At 47.9% G+C, this 22,044-nt stretch overlaps 1 protein-coding gene across 2 annotated transcripts; it reads left to right on the top strand.

The window, feature by feature from the left end:
• The first annotated feature begins 37 nt into the window (after positions 1-37).
• LOC113568191 (transcriptional regulator ATRX-like) lies at positions 38-20,901 on the top strand. Of its 2 annotated transcripts, none has more exons than XM_035527468.1 (35): positions 38-235; positions 1,650-1,780; positions 1,954-1,994; positions 2,110-2,153; positions 2,429-2,550; positions 3,026-3,145; positions 3,311-3,420; positions 3,541-3,608; positions 4,685-5,213; positions 5,574-6,510; positions 6,603-6,666; positions 11,629-11,783; positions 11,947-12,108; positions 12,219-12,300; positions 12,716-12,794; positions 12,985-13,224; positions 13,395-13,527; positions 13,755-13,864; positions 13,939-14,082; positions 14,349-14,526; positions 14,679-14,816; positions 15,023-15,198; positions 15,550-15,667; positions 15,793-15,899; positions 16,186-16,336; positions 16,979-17,120; positions 17,278-17,378; positions 17,548-17,656; positions 17,833-18,010; positions 18,375-18,542; positions 18,684-18,833; positions 18,997-19,068; positions 19,412-19,516; positions 19,607-19,735; positions 20,054-20,901. In XM_035527468.1, the coding sequence occupies exons 1-35, from the start codon at positions 216-218 to the stop codon at positions 20,303-20,305; spliced, it is 5,565 nt and encodes a 1,854-aa protein (XP_035383361.1). In that variant the 5' UTR covers positions 38-215; the 3' UTR covers positions 20,306-20,901. The 2 variants fall into 2 exon arrangements, with proteins under 2 accessions (XP_035383361.1, XP_035383362.1); XM_035527469.1 differs by having other exon boundaries at positions 19,634-19,735.
• The last annotated feature ends 1,143 nt before the right edge of the window (positions 20,902-22,044 follow it).

Below are 22,044 nucleotides of genomic sequence, written 5' to 3' on the forward strand. Positions count from 1 at the left end.
GACGACGGGCAGGAGCCGCACACCACGGCGCCATCTTAGCGCGCCGCTAGCGCTGTAGCTGCAAGATGGCGGCGGGTGTGTGACTGGTTTTCCCTCAGGACCGAACATTGTGTGCCGCTATCTTCTCATCGCTTGCGGGGAATCTGAGATTAAGTGTAGGGTTGTTGTTGTTTTTTTAAACTTTAACAGCAGATCCTGCTTTACAGGGCCAGAGGATGACTACGGAGGTTCTGAGGTAAGAGATACATCGTTGGTTAGCTACCTCAGTATTCTCGTTAACTAAGATAAACTGGGCTAGGTTAGGCTAGGTTAGGTTAGGTTAGGCTAGGCTATGTTAGGTTAGGTTAGGCTAGGCTATGTTAGGTTAGGTTAGGTTAGGCTAGGCTAGGTTAGGCTAGGCTAGGTTAGGTTAGGCTAGGCTAGGCTAGGTTAGGCTAGGCTAGGTTAGGCTAGGCTAGGTTAGGTTAGGAGTCGTGCTTTTGCTTCATGGGTTGCTGCTTGTTTGTTGTGAAACAAAAACATGGCAGACGCTATCTAACACAATCACCAGAGACATTTACCAGAGAAGGTCTGAGACTTGGGCCTGAGACTGAAGTAGCCAGCCAGCTACTTAACAGGTACCCGTACAGCTGGAAACGTGTGCGCTTGTCGGTCTGGTTGAGGGAAGGGCTTAGAGATGATCTGAGGACCAGAACAAGTGACAGCCGTGCACCATCCTGGTTGTAGCCCATCGAGGTGGCTTCGGGCTGGCAGGCCGTGTTCGAGCCACAGCTCTGTCAGCTCCAGCTGCAGTGTCTGACCCTGAGATCTGAGCTCACACAGAAGCTGTGCGTGTCACTGGACTCTGTCTGTATATATGACTAATGGACACTTTCAATCTTCTTCTGCTGTGCCCAAAGCATCTTCAGTGTTCAGCCTCCGCTCGTCACCTTTTAGAAAACAGGTCAACTTTTAAAAATAAAGATGACAGCCTAGCTAAAGAGTGCAGGGGTCTGTAAATATTAGTGCAACCAGTGGAATAGTACATAATGTGTTGAATAATCAAATTGAAAATATTATGTCAATCTTCATAAATTTGTACAAATATTTTGCCTAGTAAATCTTACACACTGCACACAACTTTGCTTGATTGGTTTCAGAATGTTGCCTTTGGATGAGCCTGTTTTTGGTCCTGCATAATGAGTTGACCTTGTCAGACTAGTGTATGTGAAGGCAGTCATTGGACTTGAAGTTGGCTTTCTTGTTCCTTCTTTGTTGTTATAAAGGTGGCAAATATTCCAGCTGTTGTTATTTTATTGGGTAAAGGTGATTTAATATTTATGCCTTGGTGTTTTTAATGGGTGAAGGTGATATAAATTCCTACTGGGGTATATTTATTGGGTAAAGGGGATTAAAGCAACAGGAATTTTTATTATAAAAAAGTTTTCCTTCTTTTCTGCTTGGGATTGTGTTTTCTTAGAGTTGTGTGTACATCACTTTATTTTTGTTTTAGATTTGTAGCTCATATTTGCAGTGGACGTGTGATTTTGGTGCGTAGTCTGTGTAGTGCAGTCAGAGGGCGTGTGCTTTTGTTAACATAAGCATATTCTTAATGACTTGCCTGGTTAACATAAAGCGGTGCTGGTTGTTGTGATCTTGTGCCGTTGTAGGCCTGAGCCCGTTGCCGGGGGCAGCAGAGGGGCAGGGGGCAAGCTGGGCGTTCTGATCAGTAAACTCCACGAGTTCCTGGCACTGTCCACAGAACAGGGCAGTGAACACAGCCTGCCTGGACACTGGAGTGGTGAGTCACGCACGTGGACACACCAGCGCACACACAACCATGTCACAATATCCTTGCACAAGCTTTATTCTGTGACAGTAGTATTGGTGAATGTGTTTATTAATGTGACAGTAGTAATCTTACTGGTGTTTACCCTTGTAATCAATTCATTTGATTGGTTGCTTTATTCACAGGTGCAGTGGCCAAGGAGTTTATTGAGCAACAACAGGCAGCTGTATGGACCTCAGAAGAGTTGCACACACACATGCACGCACATACACACACAATCACACACTGTATGCTTCTAGTCTTGGTACAAAGTAAGTGTGTGTGTTTTTTCATGTGTTCAGCCAAGGAACTCGACAAAGACAATTTCCACAGCTCGATCCAAAAGGTCAGTTTAATTTTGCTCTACTGTATGACTATTTAGCAATCAAGAAATTATAGATGTATCAAACATAGTGTGTGATCAACACTTTAAATATATTTGTAGTTATTTGTTATTCATGAGATGAACATTTTACAGTTTGATGTCATTATTTATTACTCGTGACGTGAATGTTTACGGTTTAATGTCATTATTATTCATGAGGTTAACATTTACAGTTTGATATCGTTATTTATTATTCATGGTGTATGTTTACGTTTTGATATGGTGACTAAATCCAGGAAGCCGTTGATGGTGTCGAAGCGCAGTGGCCTGAACGAGTCAGATGCTTCTTCCGAGAGCGGAGCAGAAGACGTGTTGTCCATCAATTCCAGCGAGCCAGACACCAGCTGCCTGCCTAAAGGTGCGCTGCCTACCTCCATGCCGGGACTTCACCCTGGCCTTCTGCTCAGAGACTTGATGGCAAAAATGTAGACCAGTTTGGATCAGAGTGCTTAACATTTGGAGAGACTAGACAACTTTCTAAATTTTATTACTGATCCAGCGAGTAACATGGACCTATTTCTGATTAAAAACACTCTGGCTTGCTGTATTTTGTGAGGTTTAAGAACCACGTTCTTGATTTAGAAACACTGCATTCAAGGTTATAAATTCCAATCTTTGAGGTTGTGAACTTGCCTGCTTGTTGGCCAGTTGACTTAAATATTTAAGAATGTCTCCTAAACTAAAGTTTTAATTTAATCAAATGTGAATGTAAGGTAAAATTTACCGTTTGAAATTGTGGAAATTTCTGCTTTGATATCACTTCCACAATTTTGCGAGCATTCCATGTGGGGGCTGATGGGTATTGTAGTTTTCTTCCTTTTTCCATCATGCAGGTACAGTTTTTGTGCAGCCTGAGTCTGTGGGTAATGATGTTCGTGATGAGTTCAGAGGCCCAGAATTTCGCAGTAAACGCGTCTACAGGCAGAACAAAGATGTTTCCGACAAGAGGAAAGGTACCACAGACACGTTCTGATCGGGCCGATGGTTGATGTTAAACTGACCGTGAATGGTCAGCCGCACTCACTGGTTCTGGATCATAGCAGTGAGTGGTTTGCAGAGATACAATTGCAACGCGACCTGTACAAAGCGATTGGTGTGCATTTGTTTCTGGTGTTTAGTGGGCTCAGATATGGAGAGAGTGAACTGCACTGCCTGTGGTCAGCAGGTCAACCATTTCCAGAGGGACTCTGTCTTCCAGCACCCAGCTCTGAAAGTGCTCATCTGCAAGGTGTGTGTGTGGGGGGGGGACACTGAACTGAGTTCAGTGAACTGAACTCTGAAGCACTGCAGATAGACTACAGTTATACTGATGGGGGTGTGTGTTTGTGTGTGGTGTTCTCTCTCCCAGGCCTGCTTTAAGTACTACATGAGTGATGACATCAGTAAAGATTCAGAGGGAATGGATGAACAGTGCAGGTTTGGGCAAATATTTTCACTTTGGAGTTTTCAGACTTGGCCCATGTGCAATTGAATGGGGGTGTGGCCATTCGGGTGGGGGTGGCCTTGTGGTTGTTGTATCAGAGAGACAGCTTGGAGCTAGCTCCTTTTGAGTAATGTAGACAAACAATAAAATCACGAACTCGCCTGGGCAAAATGAGCTAATGAGGTCTCGTTTGCATGTTCGGGGTGAACAGTACAGGGTAATGAGGTCTCGTTTGCATGTTCGGGGTGAACAGTACAGGGTAATGAGGTCTCGTTTGCATGTTCGGGGTGAACAGTACAGGGTAATGAGGTCTCGTTTGCATGTTCGGGGTGAACAGTACAGGGTAATGAGGTCTCGTTTGCATGTTCGGGGTGAACAGTACAGGGTAATGAGGTCTCGTTTGCATGTTCCGGGTGAACAGTACAGGGTAATGAGGTCTCGTTTGCATGTTCCGGGTGAACAGTACAGGGTAATGAGGTCCCGTTTGCATGTTCCGGGTGAACAGTACAGGGTAATGAGGTCCCGTTTGCATGTTCCGGGTGAACAGTACAGGGTAATGAGGTCCCGTTTGCATGTTCCGGGTGAACAGTACAGGGTAATGAGGTCCCGTTTGCATGTTCCGGGTGAACAGTACAGGGTAATGAGGTCCCGTTTGCATGTTCCGGGTGAACAGTACAGGGTAATGAGGTCCCGTTTGCATGTTCCGGGTGAACAGTACAGGGTAATGAGGTCCCGTTTGCATGTTCCGGGTGAACAGTACAGGGTAATGAGGTCCCGTTTGCATGTTCCGGGTGAACAGTACAGGGTAATGAGGTCCCGTTTGCATGTTCCGGGTGAACAGTACAGGGTAATGAGGTCCCGTTTGCATGTTCCGGGTGAACAGTACAGGGTAATGAGGTCCCGTTTGCATGTTCCGGGTGAACAGTACAGGGTAATGAGGTCCCGTTTGCATGTTCCGGGTGAACAGTACAGGGTAATGAGGTCCCGTTTGCATGTTCCGGGTGAACAGTACAGGGTAATGAGGTCTCGTTTGCATGTTCAGGATAAAGAGCTGCTGTTGTTGGTGCAGGTGGTGTGCGGAGGGAGGCAATCTGATTGGCTGTGACTACTGCAGCAACGCCTTCTGTAAGAAGTGCGTCCTGCGCAATCTTGGCCGAAGAGAGCTGTCTGCCATCTTGGAAGAGGAGAGGAAGTGGTACTGTTACGTGTGCAGTCCAGAGCCGCTCACGGACCTCGTCCTGGCCTGCGACTCCGTCTTCCAGAACCTCGAAAAGATCTGGACCCCCAAGCGCCGCCCAGAAACTGGCTCTGAAAGGCCTGTGATTGGTCGAACTGTAGGAGGCGGGACCCGGGGGAGGCAGAAGGCCGGTCGTGGGGTAATTGGGGCAGGACCTCCCATGGCGCCGTCTCCGGCACTGTGCGAGCGTGTGCAGCGCGTGGTTGACATGACGACGTCGCTGAACCAGTCGTTCGTGGCTTTCATTCAGAGCGAGAAGGATGAAGAGGTCAATGAGGAAGAGGATGTGGAGAGAGCCAAGAGACTCCGGATGTTCCAAACCATCCTGCAGGACCTGCAGCAAGCGCACACTGCGCTCCAGGTGTGTGTGGGTGTATGTGTGTCCTTTCATGATTTCCCAAAGCAAATATTGTTGATCTCTCAAGATATGACACCTGATGAATTGGGGATTCTGGAATCTTTTCCACTCATTTTGTTTGTATTTACCACGTATAAGATGGAGTGATGCACATACTTTCAGGATTGATAAGATTTTAATTTCTGAGCACATTTGATTTTTTTTTTTAAATCTGTGTTAAAAACACCTTGATTGTGCAGAGCTGTAATTAGATATCATGCATATTGGTTTGGCTTAAGTTACAAGTTGTTGTGGGACGGTGAGTGTTTTGATCCGAGGCTCGCTCTGTCTCTCGCTGTCTCTCGCTTGCTGCTTCAACTATAGGAAGCCCTGAACCGAGAGCTGGGTGGAGCCAAAGCATCAAGCGACATTACCGTGGAAACACACAGACCAAAGGGGAGGGGCCGGCCCCGGAAGGTTCTGGTACCAAAGGCTGCAGGGGTCACAAAGGAGCTGGTGGTGAAGCTAACGCCGGTACCACTAGCTGGAGCGCCTGTGGCTAACGCTAATGCTAACCCCGCTGCTGTGGTGGACAAGCCGGAGACCCCGGGGGGAGGGGCCAGCGTAGAGTTCAAGAGTGAAAGGGTGGAGATGGAGGCGGAGCAGAGGACAGATGGGGGGATGAAGGGAAAAGAGGAGGAGAAAGTGGACAAGATGGAGGAAGGGGGAGGTGTGGGCCCGGAGGAGGACAGCGATGAAGACGAGACGCTGGACGAAGGGAACAAACGATCTCCCCGCGTGAAAACGACCCCCCGTCGACGCCGCACCAACACGCCCCCCACCGCAAAGCATGCTGGGCTAGCGGAGGACTCGGACTCCGACGAAGTTCCCGCCGTGTTGCTGCAAACCGCCGCCGCTGGCATGGCGACCAGCGAGGAAGAAGGCGGCCCCGAGAGTGACGGAGGCGGAGCTAAAACAAGCCGGGAAGTCAGGAAACGTTGCCTGTTTGGTCTGGTGAAATCCACCCTGCCCTGCCAAGAGCGGAACCCGCGGAAACGGAAACAAAGGTCTTCGTCCCCCTCCTCGTCTTCCTCCTCGTCTTCCGTCGCTGGTGCCAAGGACGCAGGGTCAAAGGTCAGGAGAGCCGTAGGTCACAAGGTTGCTAAGATGGTGTCTGCAGGCGAGAGCTCGTCCAGCGATATAGGGGACCAGGAGGTGGACAGTGAGCACAGCAGTGACTCTGAAGACCAGGACCAGAAGATCCACCCACTGAGTGACGTCATGGTGCTGGGCTCCAGAACCTTCCACCGACAGTCGTCTGGTGAGTGCCTGGGCGTGTCCCACCAGCACGGTACCACTGCTGCGCGGTAGGGAACGACTCCTTAACGCATGTCCTCCCTGCGCCCCCTGCAGGTGAGGAGCTGGATGAGCCGTCCATGGAGCCGCCGGTGTTGGAGGAGGAGGATGTTGAGAATAGGTACGGAGAAGAGCGTCCGGGCGTCTCGCACACACGCTGGAGTCCACCAGCACAGCCCAGCACAGCCCACACGTGCTTCAGGGTCTCGCAGGCACTGGGACTGCCACATACACGCACAGCCACGCGTGCACGCCACACACGTGCCGAAGCCACCACTGGTCTGGTTCTGCGCAGACTGAACATGTAGCACGCACGCACACACAAACACATGACATTTAGGCAGCAGCTACCATTGGGGTAAAGCATGTAATAAACATGTAAGAAACGCATATACACTCCTAAACTTGAAGGTTGAAGGTCACCTAAACGATATTCCAAAAATGTCCGTGAAGGAGACAGGAAGCGTTGTTCTGTGTGCTGGCCTGAGACAAGTTCCGTGCTGTGTTTTCGAGTTGATCAGCTGTATGGCTTTGTTCTGTTGTGGTTTGTTTCTGTTAAAAGGAGCTGTGTGAACTGTGAGCCCTTTGTCTGAGCCTCAGAGACCTGCGAAGCTGTTGTGACCTGTGGGGCCTCCATCTGACTGAGTCTGTGTGTGTTTCATGTGCCGTTGACCTCACATGTCTTAGCAGCTATGTCACATTTGCATTGAACACTTTCTGCATCCTGAGGAAACAGAGTGCTGGGACCCTAACACACACATACACATACGTATGTTCAAACACATACATACATACACACACACACACACACCTACCTGACACTCCTTCTAGACTCCGGTTCAACGCTCGGAATGTGTATGTGTGTGTGTGTGTGTATACACACACACACACACACACACACACACTAATTGTTTCCACACTGTTGGTGTGGAAGAGATATTTATTTATCAGTTTTAGTGTTTGTTTTACATAAGGGCATCAGTGCACACGTCAGTGGCTTTAATGTCATAAGAGAGCGCTTACTCTTGTTTGTCGTGTGTGTGTGTGTGTGTGTGTGTGTGTGTGTGTGTGTGTGTGTGTGTGTGTGTGTGTGTGTGTGTGTGTGTGTGTGTGTGCGTGCGCGCGCGCACGTGTGTGTGTGTGTGTGTGTGTGTGTGTGTTTGTAGGGCACAGCCGGATGGTTCTGGAAGTGCAGTACTCTCGGTCAATCATTTCCAGGGCTGTTTGGTTTGCTAACGGTAGGTCGATTAAAACTCTGCCCTCATCACCCACTTTATTAGTGACGTTCTTTATGGCGATACCTAGCTGTCATTCTGGATATGGTGTCCCAGAGAATCATGACACAAACTACCAATGGGAAGAGAGCGTCTCCCCCCATGTTCTGGTGTGTTCAGGTCAGTTGGTTTAGGGCCGGTGTGACGTTTAGTTTTCTCTCTAGTAATTTACAGTGTTAGGTTTCTGGTTGCTTTCACAAAAGAGGCATTTTAAACTGCTTTTGTATTATGACTCTCTGGACCACCATAGTTGCAGACTGTAGCGTCTCTGCTGCCATGCCCCGCCCTTCAATGCCCAGTCAACTGTGAGTCTCACCGCAGGACCACTGCTGCTGGATATTCTGACCATTGGCAACCCAGATAGGTGGTAAAGTGTGCAGAGAGTAGAGGTGACGTGCTGTCTGGGAGAAAGACAGAGGAGGGACGCATGGGGTTGCTGGATATTCTAACCACTGGCAACCCAGCATGTACCTCCCACCTCCTGCAAAAGCCCCCCAGTACTGGGAAAGTTCCACCACTGGACCCACATCTGGTCAGAACCAGAGCCAGGACCGGATGAACTGGGCAGGCGTGCAGACAGGCCACAGTCTGTAATCCCAGATCTCTAAAAGACAGGAGTTCCTAATAAAGTGGCCAGTGACTGTAGAGGCAGACGTGTGTAAAACAGGAGCTGCTGGATGTGTCAGTGTTTTATGCTTTAGCTTTTTATATAAATGCGTTCACAAGCTGCAATCAAAGAAGGGACAGTGTATGTTGCACACAGTGTGTATGGAAATTGTAGGATGAGTTGGAAAAAGTTTGGAAAGTAAATGGGACTTTAGAGATGGTCCGTACAGGAGCACACCTGTTTTAATTTCAATTAATAATAATAATAATAATAATAATAATAATAATAATGCTTTGTATATCATATTACTGATTTTGTTACTTTTGGCTAGTTGTTAGGATGAACAATAACAATTTTTTTTTGGCATTGTTAGCTGTTTTACACGTCATCATGTGAAGGCACCTACGGAGGTTATATGGAGCTCATTACTGTTATTGTTTTACATCTTCAGTTGCTGTTACTAGGTGTGTCCTAGACTGATTGCACCAGAAAGGTCATTATTTTTCTTCTGTGCCTTACAATGGACAACTACAGAAAACATCCAAACTCACAAATTAACTTGGTGTCCATTAGACAGCTCTGTGTACAGAAAATGTTCATGACAGAGTACCGACAATACTCAGAAGAAAATATTTACAGTACCCACGAGAGTATATAGACAGTACTCGTGAGTATCGACACTACTTGTGGGAGTATTCACTATTAGTGACAGTACTGTTCACTATTAGTACTACAGACGAACACTGTTCAAAAGCATATCAACACTACAAACGAGAGTATTTCAGCAACACTTGAGAGATGACGCTGCTCAGGAGGGTATGTGGACAGTACTCTGCTTATCACAGTACTCCAACGTATCACGTTACCGCGGCTGTCCCTGGTCATGGAGAAATGTCTGTTGCTAGAGTCTAAAATGCGGTATGGTGTGTGGAATTAGACAGGCAGTGTGATTGGTGCAAGCCTGTGAGAGGGGAGCGTTCTGTAGTACGTGTCAGGAAGTGAATTGGCATTTGTGGGTAGTGTCATCTGGACCCAGTGAGGAGGGCTTTAGTCTCCTGGGAGCGACGCAAGCAGTGTGTGTGGAAGTGTGTTGGTGGTTGCAGAAGGCAGCCGGGTGCTTTGGGACTGACCGGTCTGCTAGCTTTGTTGGAGTGTTGGGAGCTGCGCTGGTCTTAGCTGGCCACCTGACCTCGTGACCTTCACCCACTCCCTGCTGTGTGCTCCAAGCCTGAGACTGTGTGGGGTAAATTGGAAAACTTGATAAGTGTGTGTGAACGCTTTTCTTTCTTCTCTCCTGTGTTTGGTTTGTTTCTCCCTGCAGTGTAGGGTGAGGGGACGCTTTTCCAGACAAGCTACTCACACCTGCTTCCCCTGCCACTAACCCCACCTCTCTGTCTGTCTCTCTGTCTCTGTCTCTCTCTCTCTCTCTGTGTGTGTGTGTGTGTGTGTGTGTGTGTGTGTGTGTGTGTGTGTGTGTGTCTCTCTCTCTCTCTCTGTGTGTCTGTGTGTCTCTCTGTCTCGCTGTGTGTGTGTGTGTGTGTGTGTGTGTGTCTCTCTCTCTCTCTCTCTCTCTGTGTGTCTCTGTCTTTCTCTCTGTGTGTGTGTCTCTCTGTCTCGCTGTGTGTGTGTCTCGCTCTCTCTCTCTCTCGTGTGTGTGTGTGTGTGTGTGTGTGTCTCTCTCTGTCCGTCCGTCCCCCCCTCCCCCCTCCCCCCGGATCCTGCTTCACTGCTGTAAATGAACACCCTTCGTGTCAGGATCCAAAAATCCAGCAAAATCACTGCATGCTTACTTCAGTATTTGTCTTATTGCAGTTCGCACACATTTTAAACTTGTGGATTTAAATTTAATAAAACAAATGCATGCAAAAAAATGCATTAAGAATAAACCAAACTGTGCCAAGTCCCACTGTATGTAAGCAGTGCTGAAATAAAATAATTACCCCACACTAGTCTCGTCTCTTGTCTCTTTATTAAGACCTTTAATCTTGGAGTTTCTGGTTTCGTCATAAACCGACCTTGAGAGTGTCTCCTGAGGCCATGATAGCAGAGTCTGAGGGGAGTAACCTGGCTTAGTTCTGTTGGGGGCGTTTCAGTCGTACACAAAGCTGGATTGTTTTTGCCTGATTGGGTGTTGGAAAAAAATCCTCAAAAATACCCTCAAGGCTCTTGTTGATCAATCCCAGTGACCTGGTCTGTAATACAGTCTGTTGAAGCACAGCTGGCTAGCGGGTGCTAGGGCACCACAGTGCAACGTCCTCTGCAGGGTGTTTGTGTGAACTGGACTGGAGCCAGTACTGCACATTTCAGTCCGTCCGGAACATCTGCCACCAGTGCCATGTTTACTTCAAGGCCTAGTCTGGCATTGTGGGTCTAGATTACATGTGGGGCTTGAGATGTTACAGAAGGACTTGATTAAGTCTGGTTAAGATGTGAGATTGGAACTAAACTCTGCAGGACAGAACCTGGGCTGCACCATGTAAGAGTCTGTCTGTGTAAACACCTTCCTGTGTGTGTGAGAGAGAGAGAGAAGGAGCACATCACATTGCAGTCTATGTGTGAGGGACCACAGGAGCACATTGCTCTGCTGTGTGTGTGTGTGTGTGAGGGACCACAGGAGCATATTGCTCTGCTATGTGTGTGTGTGTGAGAGAGAGAGAGCACATCACATTGCAGTCTATGTGTGTGAGGGACCACAGGAGCACATTGCTCTGCTATGTGTGTGTGTGCTGGTTTATTCCAGAGCAGCCAGGCTCGGGTAACGTTCGGGCTTCAGATTCAGAGTAGAACTCTCTAATCTGGAGTCAGAGTAAAACCTACAGTCAGAAGTGCTGGAGTTTGCTGGGATAATCCCACATGCAGAAAAGGCATGTTTGCACAAAAAGTGCTGATCCAAGATCAGTGGAAAAAAAGAAGTAAGTATTAAAAAAAAAAAAAAAAAAAGCCTGCAATGCACTGTGGGTCCACAGTGATGATACAGCAGATAAATAAAAGCACCAAACCCACACAGCAGTTAAATAAAAGCACCAAACCCACACAGCAGTTAAATAAAAGCACCAAACCCACACAGCAGTTAAATAAAAGCACCAAACCCACACAGCAGTTAAATAAAAGCACCAAACCCACACAGCAGATAATTTAATGGAATCAAAATGACTGACTTCTTTCTTCATCTGTCTCTCTCCATCTTGCTCCCTGTCTGTAGAATTGCTAAGCAGATCCTTCTGGCCAAGATCAGAGCCAATCTGTCCAACTCCGACCAGGACAGCACGTCTGAGGACGACCGCTCCGTCGGTGAGGATGAGGAGGAAGGGAAGAAGAGTGGGGAAATGGCAGTGGATAAAAGCATTGCTGAAGACAGTAAGTGACTGAGCAACTGTTCATAATGGGCGAGGAACTCCTCCCCTCTCATGTGGGAGGAGCCAGGTTGAGCTCACGTGTGCTGGGCGTTCTCTCCAGGCTGCAAGCTTACTAGCGTCTGACTTCCCCTGCCGTGTGTGTTTGTAACTCTCGTTGTCTGCAGGCGAGCCCACAGATAACAGCTCAGATTCCGACGTTCCCATAACATCACTGCGCCGTCACCGCCTTCTTGGGCGGGGCCTAACCCCATGGGAGGCCAAGCCCAAAGGAGTGATAGAGAGCCAGACGAGTGGGAGAGACAACCAGAAGCCCAAGCTGATCATTGGTTAGCCAAATGATTTATCAGAAACCCCCTGGCGTTTTTAGGGTGTGTTTAATTTTAGAAATCCATTTTTTAAACTTTGCCTAACTTTGACATTTCGTCTGTCTGGGTAGTGGACAGCAACAGCTATGACTCAGCCAGTGAGGAGTCAGCGATGAGCGTGGAGCTCAGCCAATCAGAGGGTGAGGATGTCAGGTAAAGCCACCAATGAGGGATTAGTACTGAATATCAGTGTTGGTTACTGGAAACTTTAGTCATGTACGTGGAGTTTAGTGTTGATGTTTCCATGGCAGCTGAGCAGTTGGTGGTTTTGTTATGAATGACGTCCCAGGGTTGATGGAAGGTGATTGATTCTGATGGGGTTATACAGTGAATTATTGATTGCTGATGGGGTTATAAAGTGAATTATTGATTGTTGATAGGGTTATAAAGTAAATTATTGATTGCTGATAGGGTTATAAAGTAAATTATTGATTGCTGATGGATTTAGAAGGTGAATTATTGATCGCTGAAGGGTTTAGAAGGGGAATTATTGATTGTTGATGGGTTTATAAGGTGAATTATTGATAGTTGATGGGTTTATAATGTTTTGTAATTTTTTTTTCTATAGCCAAAAACGACTAAACTGTAATGAGGAGAATGACGAGGGTTCAGCTGAGAGTGTTGAACGTCACACGTCTCTGGAAAAGGTGTGTGGGTGCATGCATGTGGCTGCATGCGTGTGCGTGTGAATTTTGGACCATTTGTGTGTGTGTGCCTGTGTGTGTGTGTGTGTGTGTTTGTGTATTTTGGACTGTGTGTGTTTGTTACTCCACTTTGTCTGGGCTCACATGCTTGTGCCTTTTGGACCGTGTGTGTGTGTGTGTGTGTGTTACACAGGGTTCTGTAGACGGTGAGGATGTGAGTGCTGACACTCTCCGAGGTGATGAGGAAGATGAGGAAGACCTCACAGCTGTGTCTAAAGGCCGGAGGAAGATCCGTAAGATCCTGGAGGTGGAGCAGCTGGCCAAGGAGACGCAGGAGGCCCTGCGTGAGGAAGAGGAGAGGAGGAAGAGGCTGGCAGAGAGAGAGAGACAGAGAGTGGAGGAGAGCAGAGAGCGAGGGACTGACGACTCAGAGGTGTGTGTGCGTGTTTGTGCTTCGTTACTGTAAACGAGCAGGCAGCCAGAAGGAAGCGTCGTGACGCGTCTAGTTACCGTAGTAACGCAGTGTTTGGCCTGGTTACTAAGCTGATGATTTGGGTATTAGACCGCTGTCGTAATGCATGCACTCTTGGCTCCGCCTCTCAGGTGATGATAATTGTGGAAGGTCCCGCCCCCAGCCCCGCCCCTCTAGTTCTAGAACAGGATGACATCACACATGAATGTCTGGTGCAAGTGGACACACAGCTGCTTAGTAAACTGAAACCTCACCAACGAGAAGGTTTGTGTGTGTGGGTGTGTATTCTGTTTGTGTGGTCGTGGGTATGCTGTGTGAGTATATGCTGTGTGTGGGTATGCTGTGTGACTTTGCGTGCATGTATAGTGTGTGTATGTGTGTGTGTGTGTGTTGTAAGCCTGTGTAATTACTAAGTAGTTATACTTACATGTGTAACACCTACAGCTTCTAAGCTGCTGTGTGTTGGTTTTGACTATAGTGTGTGTGTGTAGGGGTGAGGTTTATGTGGGACAGCTGCTGTGAGTGTGTGGCGAAGGTGACGTCGTCTCCTGGCTCTGGCTGTATTCTAGCACACTGCATGGGCCTCGGAAAGACACTGCAGGTACTGAGACACAGCACTGTGTGAGTGTGAGAGATGGTTCTGTGGTTAAATAAAGCGCTCTGTGTGTGTTACAGGTGATAGTATTCCTACACACAGTGTTGACTAATGACCTTCTGAAACTGAAGTCCGCGTTGGTGGTGTGTCCCCTCAACACGGTGCTCAACTGGAGGGCTGAGTTTGACAAATGGCAGCGTGGTCTTAGAGTCCGCAAGCTAGAGGTACACACACATACACACACACTCCCGCAGTGTGGCATTACTAAACACACACTAGAGGTACACACACATACACACACACTCCCGCAGTGTGGCATTACTAAACACACACTAGAGGTACACACACACACACACACACACACACACACACACACACACATATGGCATGGCTGTAAGGTGCTTACTGTAGATGTAATGTATGCATGCTACATATATTGAGCTCTCTCTCTGTCACACACACGTACACACACACACACACACACACACAGGTGTTGGAGTTGGCTACAGTGAAGTCGGTGTCGTGTCGGGTGGAGGCTCTGAGCAGGTGGCACAGAGGTGGAGGTGTGATGATTGTGAGCTATGAGCTGTACCGTGTCCTCACCAAGGGCAAGCGAACCCTAGACCAGAGACACCAGGAGATCCTACACAGCACACTGCAGCAACCTGGTACACCTCCACACACATCCTGCCAAATACAGCTCCATTCAGACTGATGCTCAGGGGGAACCCCGGAGGTCAAATGTCTTCAGTTTTTTATTTTTGTTTTCTCCATCATTTTCAGTACGTTTGTTTCTGTGTGTGTATGTGTGTGTGTGTAGGCCCTGACATAGTGGTGTGTGATGAGGGTCATATCCTGAGGACAGAAGGTTCTGGAATCTTTAAAGCCATGAGCTCAATCCGCACACGCCGCCGAGTCGTGCTCACGGGCACGCCGCTCCAGAACAACCTCACAGAGTGTAATGACCTTTAACCCTGACCTTTCACATTTCCTTTCCATAGCAGGGTAACAGCTGTAACTTGGGTCAGACACGTTAGCGTGACCACATCACGCCTGCTGTGAGGACCCCTGATGTCCAGAGATAGGGCCGTCCTTTAGTTCAGATAGACACAAATTAAAGGTGTGTGGAGTGTGAGCAATGGTGTGTGTGATGTTCTGTTGTAGATTACTGTATGGTCAGCTTCATTAAGGAGAATCTGCTGGGATCTCTGAGGGAGTTCCAGAACCGGTTCATTAACCCAATCCAGAACGGGCTGTGTGCCGACTCCACCCCCTCAGACGTCAGCCTGATGAAGAAACGTGTCCACGTCCTCCATGAAGTCCTGGCGGGATGTGTTCAGGTCAGAGAGAGGCGGAGCAGGGCTGGGCAAGAGAGAGGAAAAAACAGGGAAAAAAGGAAAAACTAGGAAAAACCACAGAAAAATGGAAGAACCAGGGAAAAAAGGAAAAACTAGGAAAAACCATGGAAAAAAAGGAAGAACCAGGGAAAAAAAACGGTAAAAACTGGGAAAACCAGGAAAGACCAGGGAAAACCCAGAGAAAACCAGGGAAAAAAAGGAATAAATAGGGAAGACCAGGGAAAAAAGGAAAAACCAGGAAAGACCAAGGAAAAGGGTTAGTGGAGGAACGAGTGTGCAGTTGTGTGTACGAATGTATTTGTCTAATTCGTCTTTTGCGTGTGTGTGTTGTAGAGGCGGGACTACTCTGCACTGACCCCCTTCCTTCCCCCTAAGCGGGAGTACGTCCTGTCAATCAGGATGACATCATTACAGTGTCAGCTATATAGACACTACCTCCAAAACTACACGGGTGAGTGCTGACACACCGGCCACGTACAAACACACCTCACCTCCACGGAGCAGCTAGATTAATCTGTTTGTGTGTGTGTGTCTGTGTGCCTGTGCATATGTCTGTGCGTGCGTGTGTGTGTGTAGGGGAAGGTTATGGGGTGAACAGGTTGTTTCAGGATTTTCAGATTCTCAGTCTCATTTGGACTCATCCATGGTGCCTTCAGATGGCTGACCTCAATAAAGGGAACAAGGTATGAACACACTCATACACACACAATTTTATACACCCATACACACACTTACAAACACTATTATACACACGTATCTTATACACACACATTTAAACACCTATGCGCACACACTCATACACACACACTTATAGATTCATAATCAGACAGACTGGAATCACGGAAACTGAACAGAGAAGTAAATCTTATCAAGTCACCTAAAGGTTGTACGTTAATGGTTTGTTTTTGTTGTTTTGGGGTGTGTGTGTGTGTGTATATGTGCGCGCGTGTATGTGTTCATGAAATCCAGAGCAGAGGGGACGAGCCCACCCCTGTGGTTTCCATAGTAACAGGAGGGAGTTCTGTGAGTGGGCCATCAGCAGGACAGACTCAACCCCTAGCTATGCTGGGGTCAGAGGTCACAGACTTGGGGAGAAACGCACTAGGTCACACAGATGAAGGTAACACAAGTCACTCTCTCCCTCCTGATATCTCTCTCTCTCTCTCTCACTCTCTCCCTCCTGCTATCACTCTCTCTCTCCCTCCTGCTATCACTCTCTCTCTCTCCCTCCTGCTATCACTCTCTCTCTCTCCCTCCTGCTATCACTCTCTCTCTCTCTCTCTCTCCCTCCTGATATCTCTCTCGCCCCCTCCTGCTAGCTCTCTTGCTCTCTCTCCCTCTTGCTATCTCTCTCGCCCCCTCCTGCTATCTCTCTCTCTCTCTCTCTCTCTCTCTCTCTCCCTCCTGCTATCACTCGCTCTCTCTCCCCCTCCTGATATCTCTCTCTCCCTCCCTCCTGATCTCTCTCTCTCTCCCTCCTGCTAGCTCTCTCGCTCTCTCTCCCTCCTGCTATCTCTCTCGCCCCCTCCTGCTATCTCTCTCTCTCTCTCTCTCTCTCTCCCTCCTGATTCTCTCTCTCTCTCCCTCCCTCCTGATATCTCTCTCTCTCTCTCCCTCCTGATCTCTCTCTCTCTCTCCCTCCTTCTCTCTCTCTCTCGTGAATACACTCTAATTGGGAGAGGGACTCCCACTGCTGGAGACCAGAGTTCTCCTCTAACGCACACTTACCCGCTCACAGAGTTGTGTGTGTGTGTGTTTGCAGGTCGGAGTGTATTCGGTGGACCTCCACTAGGCTGGTACAGACAGTTTGTGAGTGATGCAGACGCGTGTGTGCTGGAACATTCAGAGAAGTTAGTACTACTGATGGAGATACTGCACTGTGCTGAACAGCTACGAGAAAAAGTGTAAATCACACGTGCGCACACACACACTCACTCATATACACACACATACATACACAAACACACACTCATATACATACGTATACATACATACACACACATACACAAACGTTCACACCCACAAATGCATGTGTGACAGTAACACGCTGATGTTCCACAGGTTGGTATTCAGTCAGTCTCTAGTTTCACTGGACCTGATTGAAACCTTCTTGGATTTGGCTAATAAGGCAAAGAGAGATGGAAAGAAATCTCTGTATAAAGGTAGGGACCCCCCCCACACACACACACAAACGTACACACACACTCACACACACACACTTCATGCTCTCTATTACACTCAAACACAAACAAGTTGGAAGTATCATCTGTAATCATTAGTGTTTGTTAAATGAATCGAAAACACAGAGGGGTGTGTGTGTCTGTGTGTCAGGAACAATGTCTTGGGTGCGAGATAAAGACTACTATCGCTTGGATGGTTCTACCAGTGCAACTGCACGCAAGAAATGGGCTCAGGAATTCAACAACTTCAGAAACACACGGTAACATGCACACACGCCAACCAACACAAGGTGTAGAGGGTGTGGAGTGTCTAGTGGGTTAGGAGGGTGTATCTGCAGGCCAGAAGCGTTTTTAATTCCCCCCAGGGGCAGGCTGTTCCTCATCTCCACCAGGGCAGGCTCCCTGGGTATTAACCTGGTTTTTAATCACCCCCCAGGGGCAGGCTGTTCCTCATCTCCACCAGGGCAGGCTCTCTGGGTATTAACCTGGTTGCTGCTAACAGGGTTGTAGTGTTTGATGCTTCCTGGAACCCCACCTATGATGTTCAGAGCATCTTTAGGGTGTATCGCTTTGGACAGAGGAAAACCGTCTACGTTTACCGCTTCCTAGCCCAGGTACACAGTCTCACACACACACACACACACACACACACACACACACACACACACACACACACACACACACGCCCACACACACGCACGCACGCCCATACTTACACACACACACACACACACACACGCACGCACGCCCATACTCACACACACACACACACACACACACACACACGCACGCACGCCCATACTTACACACACACACACACACACACACACACACACGCACGCACGCCCATACTCACACACACACACACACACCCATTCTCATTAATATACATAGTACACTCTTTCGAAAACACTTCAATATCACTTTATATTATGCAATATTAAAACTTGATGTGATGGTGATGTTGGCTATTGGCAGGGGACCATGGAACAGAAGATTTACGAGCGTCAGGTTGCTAAGCAATCTTTATCGTCCCGTGTTGTCGACCACCAACAAATCCAGAGACACTTTACACACAGTCAACTGAGTAAGCTGTACCGATTCCAACCAGACCTGGACCCACGCACACACACCAGCCTGCCCACGGTACGTGCACACACACACACACACACACACACACACACACACACACACACACAACCCTGCTTACAGTAAACATTCAAACACACGCTTAATGACTTGTGCAGTTGCATGCATGCGTGTGTGTGTGTGTGTGTGCACATGCAGGACAAGGTCTTGGCGCTCCTCTTGGTGCAGTGTGGGCGGAGCATAGTGCGCTTCCATGAACACGATTCGCTATTGGACCACAGAGTAGAGGAGGAGCTTAGTGTGGAAGAGAGAAAAGCAGCATGGGAAGAGTACCAAGCAGAGGAGACGGTACACACACACATTTTATATGTATATATATATATACACATTATATATACACATATACATTATATATACACACACACACATGCACACACACAGCCATATGCGGCAGGCTGGTTTATGTGTGCATTCTAACCAGTCCTCACTGGTCTATGTATGTCCCTCTTAGGCCTCCATAAAGGGTGCCAATGAGCTGGGCACTCCCGCCAGCTTGTGGAGGAAATCCAATAAGGAACTGGAGGTACGATCTCTACTCATGTGTACGGGGTGTGGGTGTGCCTGGACCTCAAGCCACTGTTGGCGTATACACACACACACACAATAACTCACAAATACATATATAGCTACCCTCTCTCTCATACACACACACGTGCACATATTATTACACATACGTGGTACCCCGGGACACGGAGACTCATTCTTAAGAGCTGACCGTGGTGCTGAACCGTTGGTGAGTCGTCTGTCTGTGCTGCGTGCCGAAGAACGCTGTCCATGGTGCTGAAAAGCAACAGCAGGTTAATAGAGAGCGTGGAGTTTGTTTGATGTTATCTAGCAGTTATTGTGTCTGTGTGTGTGTTCATTAGGCCATGCTAAAGAAGGGTCGTATTGAACTTCAGACAGCTTTACATAGCATTGAGTCTGGAGCCTGGAGACAGAATCTGAGTGTGGAGTTCTTCTTACATGAAGCGGTGAGTGTCTGTGTGTTTGAGATGTCGTCTAGTGCTAAGTAATCGTGTTGCATGTAATTAGGTCTTGAGTTGTTGAGTTTGTGTGTGTAGAGGAAACATAACCCTTTGTTGGATAAGGATCATCTGAAGACTCTGGCTGTCCAGAATAAAGTGCAGTATGACCGAGAGAGGAAACACAGGATCGAGAAGTACCAACAGAAGCTACAGGATCAACAAAAGGTACAAACACATATAAACATCACACACGTATGCACACAAAGGGTTGTGATGTCCCAGTACAAATGACACTCGGATTAAATTGTACTGCTGGACTCTGTTAGCGGCCTGGTGTCATTCTCTGTCACAAACACCTCCACCACAGACACTACCACAGAGACCACTACAGACACTCACCATCTACTACTCACACATCACCACCACCACTGACTCCATCACATGCAACACCACCAACACTTTGCTTTGCTTGCTCTCTCTCTCTCTCTCTCTCTCTCTCTCTCTCTCTCTTTCTCTTTCTCTCTGTCTCTCTCTGTTCCACAGCTGATCCTCCACATACAGCAGGTACTGGCCACAAGAACAGCTCACACCTCTTCCAGTGTGCATAGCAACAACAACAGAGCTCCTCCCACCACACCGGAGGGCAGGGCTTTCTCTCCTCCTCACCATGTCCTGAGAGACCACTCCCACATGCTCAGCCAGCCACAGCAGGCCTTCGCCCACACAGCATGGCTTGTACCAGCTGAGCAGTGCTCGGCCCCGAGCCTCCAGCCTGGCCACGGAGCCCTGCAGTAAACAGGAGGACTTTGTTTCAATATCATAACAAAACACCAAATACAGCAGCTTGTACACAATGTTGGGACAGTGTTAGCTTTCACGGTAACTGTTAATATTCATTGAATCGTAACTGCATTAGCATTTTTGGATAATTTCTTCACATTCAGTCTAATGCTAAAAAGCAGGTTCCAGTTTTATGGTTCTTGCTGTTGCCTGTAAGTTTTCAGTGTTCACTCTCATGTCATGCCTCAAACTTAGAGAAGAATCAAGAAAATTGTTCAACCAAACAATTACGTCACCCACCAGTCGTTTGGTGGCTTTTATAAAAGTGTAAATCAACAGATTTTTCTTTGCTATGATTAATTCATTTTGCAGCCCCTGTGCTGCTGTGTAACTCCACATGAAGTTATTTCACACGTCTGGCCTGCAAGGGTTGTCTACCTCACAGAGGACATAGGAATGTAAACCCCAGCCAGTGGAGTGTTGTGAGCACCGCAACTGTGCAAGGGTCTAGTGCCAAGAGTCACGACCACAGAAACACTTGAGCAAAGATTTTTTTGTAGTTGAGAGAGACGAACAATAAAGACCAAATGTTTTGCGTCTTGTTTTCGCCAGGCGGTGCTGTAGTTTCTTCACGTTGCACACTAAGGTCTGTACCTCCGGTCAGCGTACGTCTGTTTGAATGTAACTTGGGCTGCAAGCGAATACCAGCGGACAAACTGCACGCGCATCTCGCCATTGTTGATGCGTACTATGCGCGTGTTATGTCTGTAAGTAACGCTTCACTTCAGGATTCCTCCAAAGTCAACTTTCTAGGTGCTTGAAACGTTATTGAGTTTGTCCCGCTTAATCCGCGTTCTGTCGCTAGGTGGTATGCTGTTTCTGGAGCCGTTATTAAACGTTATTTTAGTTTATGTTCACGAAGAGGTTTTCTGTCCTGACTAAGGCCGCTGCTGTTGGGCTTTTAAATGCATCCCCCAAGATGTTGAGCTCTAGAAGGCAGCAGTGTCCGACTCATCTTAGCTGCGGGTTAGTCGTGCTCAGCGGCTGCATATTTCATAGCCCAGTTTTCCTTTCGGAAGTCAGGACAGGTCGTTTTTAACTGATGCGACTCCTTCGCATGCAGTGGTGGATCTGTCGGTGTTCCACGTGTGCACTTCAAGTTCTGCTGGAGTTTTGGGAACACGCGAGCCCCGCTGTGCTGGTAGGAGACGCATGTGTGTGGTACGTGCGGCCTCTGCGACTTTACAGTATTTGAAACGGACCTGTGCCGAATACATCTTAAGAAAGAAACGTCTAAACAACAAACAACTCTAGCGATATAAATGTGGACTCCTGTGGGATCATTTTAGAAATGGTCATTTTTTTCACGATACCTTTTATAGAATTATTGTGGTACAGGCACACTGATGGCACAGCTTTGTGTTTAATCTGCACAAAGGCACCTGTAAATTAGGATGGGATGGGGTAGTCCCCTCACACATCAGATGCTGTCTAAAGTCTGATTCTGAAGAGTGTAATGTAATTCGCTTAAGTGTGTGTGTGGTTCCGTCTCTCACAACGCTGAGAGTTACTGGGGAGTGTAGACACCTGTTCTGGTGATGGCCCAGACGCTTCCGTTACACGCACTGCTTACGACGGTAGGAAAACTGGCCAACGCTACAGTTCACCTACTTGTTGACTTGGTTACAAGTTCCTGTTGTCTAGTGTGTAGTTGGTTTACTGTCAGTGAGATCACTCTGCCTGGACCCTACACA

Source organism: Electrophorus electricus, chromosome 6, assembly GCF_013358815.1.
Source record: "Electrophorus electricus isolate fEleEle1 chromosome 6, fEleEle1.pri, whole genome shotgun sequence".
Lineage (NCBI taxonomy): Eukaryota > Metazoa > Chordata > Actinopteri > Gymnotiformes > Gymnotidae > Electrophorus > Electrophorus electricus.